This window comes from Eimeria maxima, genomic scaffold, assembly GCF_000499605.1.
Source record: "Eimeria maxima Weybridge genomic scaffold, Emw_scaff1505, whole genome shotgun sequence".
Taxonomy (NCBI): domain Eukaryota; phylum Apicomplexa; class Conoidasida; order Eucoccidiorida; family Eimeriidae; genus Eimeria; species Eimeria maxima.
In genome coordinates, this window is record NW_013563529.1 from 4,312 (window position 1) to 6,552 (window position 2,241).

At 36.8% G+C, this 2,241-nt stretch overlaps 1 protein-coding gene across 1 annotated transcript in view; it reads right to left on the minus strand.

Annotated features, from left to right (window-relative positions):
- The window catches only part of EMWEY_00053280 (glucose-6-phosphate isomerase, putative), a gene marked incomplete at both ends in the record, with an annotated part of 5,186 nt that extends 3,399 nt beyond the window's left edge, over positions 1 to 1,787 (minus strand). Inside the window, 5 exons of the mRNA XM_013477585.1 lie at positions 176 to 351; positions 550 to 694; positions 962 to 1,148; positions 1,324 to 1,403; positions 1,661 to 1,787. Of these exons, the coding sequence (XP_013333039.1) occupies positions 176 to 351; positions 550 to 694; positions 962 to 1,148; positions 1,324 to 1,403; positions 1,661 to 1,787 (715 nt within the window). The remainder of the gene's footprint in view (positions 1 to 175; positions 352 to 549; positions 695 to 961; positions 1,149 to 1,323; positions 1,404 to 1,660) is intronic.
- Positions 1,788 to 2,241: the final 454 nt, after the last annotated feature.

A 2,241-nucleotide genomic window follows, 5' to 3' on the forward strand; every position in this document is an offset into this window, starting at 1 on the left:
AGGGTTTTGTCATAGTCTACTCTATCGTGATGGCTCCTCTCCCTCTCTCTCCCTTCTATTGGTTCCCTCAGCAGCAACAGCAGCAGCAGCAGCAGCAGCAGCAACAGCATGCATGCACGCATGCATGCATGCTGTTGCTGCATCCTTTTATTCTTTTTTTTTTTTTTTTTCTTACTAGTTGCATTAGGGTCATTAGGTAATCCTTGTTTGAGCCATTCTTTGAGGGTTTTAGCATTGAGCATTGTTTCTGCTGTTGTGAATGTTTTGCTTATAATAACAATTAGGGTTTTGCTAGGGTTTAGACCCTCAGTACAACGAGCCACGTCAATAGGGTCTACATTAGCTAAGAAACTAAGAAAAAAAAAAAAAATAAATATATAAATATATAAATAAATATACATAAATAAATATATAAATTTATTTATTTATTTATTTACTTATAATTTATTTTATAATATATAATAATTTTCTATTTTTAAACTTTTTACAAAAAATTCAATTCCTAAACCCTAAACCCTAAACCCTAAACCCTAAACCCTAAACCCTTACCGAATAGTTCTTCCTTCTGCTTTTGTTTTTGCGTATTTTTCTGTGTTAAGACTTTCTACAACAAATTCACTACCTAAATAACTTCCTCCTATACCTATACAAATTAAATTTGTTAGGGTTTCTCCTGTTGCACCCTTTAATGTACCTGAAGAAAAAAAAAATACACAAACCCTAAACCCTAAACCCTAAACCCCAGAAAACCCTAATAAACCCTAAACCCTAGATAATGGCACCCGCACACTCATAATACAAGAAACACCTCTGGGCATCATAGAGCAAGATTTGGAGGCACGTCTCTATACTCCTTCAAACCCTAAACCCTAAACCCTAAACCCTTATAAACCCTAATAAACCCTAATAAACCCTTATAAACCCTAATAAACCCTAATAAACCCTAAACCCTAAACCCTACCATTTCTGATTTTTTCGGAGAAAGTCTTGATTTTATCAAGGACTGCATGCACCTCCTCAACAACATTTTTGCCATCAACAATTAGGGTTTGTCCTTTAGGCATTCTTAATGCAACATGCAAAACACTTCTTCCTTCTGTAGTGTTTATCTTCTCCCCCCTAAACATTGCCTTTATCTTCTCCTCAACCTATATATATACATATATAAACCCTAAACCCTAAACCCTAAACCCTAAACCCTTGATAAGATCCGGGTGAGTGTTGATGGCACACGCAGAACATCTATATACGATAACTTATGATGTGTAGTAAGATGTAAACCCTAAATTAGGGTTTAGGGTTTAGGGTTTAGGGTTTACATACATTCCGTTCCTTTGCCAACTCAACCAATGCATCTAAACCCTCCTTATCAAGAAGTTGTCTGCTAAAGTCCATGCAGACACCTGAGCACAAACCCTAAACCCTAATAAACCCTAATATAAACCCTTATATAAACCCTTATATAAACCCTTATATAAACCCTAAACCCTCGCTATATAAGTCGTGAGTAATCTGTCTGTGAGTTATAAAAAACAGCAAAAGAAAATAAAATATCTCTTATGTCTTATGTATCCCAATAAAGTCTAAACACTAAATAATTAGGGTTTAGGGTTTAGGGTTTAGGGTTTAGGGTTTAGGGTTTATATATATATATATATACCACCATATTCTCTATACATGCGAGCATTACGCTCATCATCCTGCATCAGCTCCCTTAGGTTATTTTTTAGTCCCTTTTGCTGCTGCAGCAGCGCGACGGATTTAGTAGCAAGGAACTCGGAAGACATCTTGATAAACCCTAAACCCTAAACCCTAAACCCTAATTCGTATATAGAAGAACAATTATACACGTAGCTACGCTGTGGGAGGTACAAAGAAAGATAAATAAATTATAATAAGAAGAAAAAAAACAAATATTTACATCTAAATATTCTTGCTGCTCCTCCTGCTGCTCCCGCTGCTGCTGCTGCTGCTGCTGCTGATACTGCTCCGCCTCCAGCAGCAGCAGCAGCAGCAGCAGCAGCAGCAGCAGCAGCAGATGTGTGTTGCCTTGCACCGCCGCATAGCCCCGCTGCTGCACACAGACTTCTTCAGGTGTACATACACCTGAATACTCTTTTTTAATTATTTAATTAATTATATTAATATTATATTATATTCTTTATTTACTTTTATTTATTTACTTATTTCCTTCTTTTCAGGTGTATATGCAGCAGCAGCTGCTGCAGCTGCAGCTGCTGC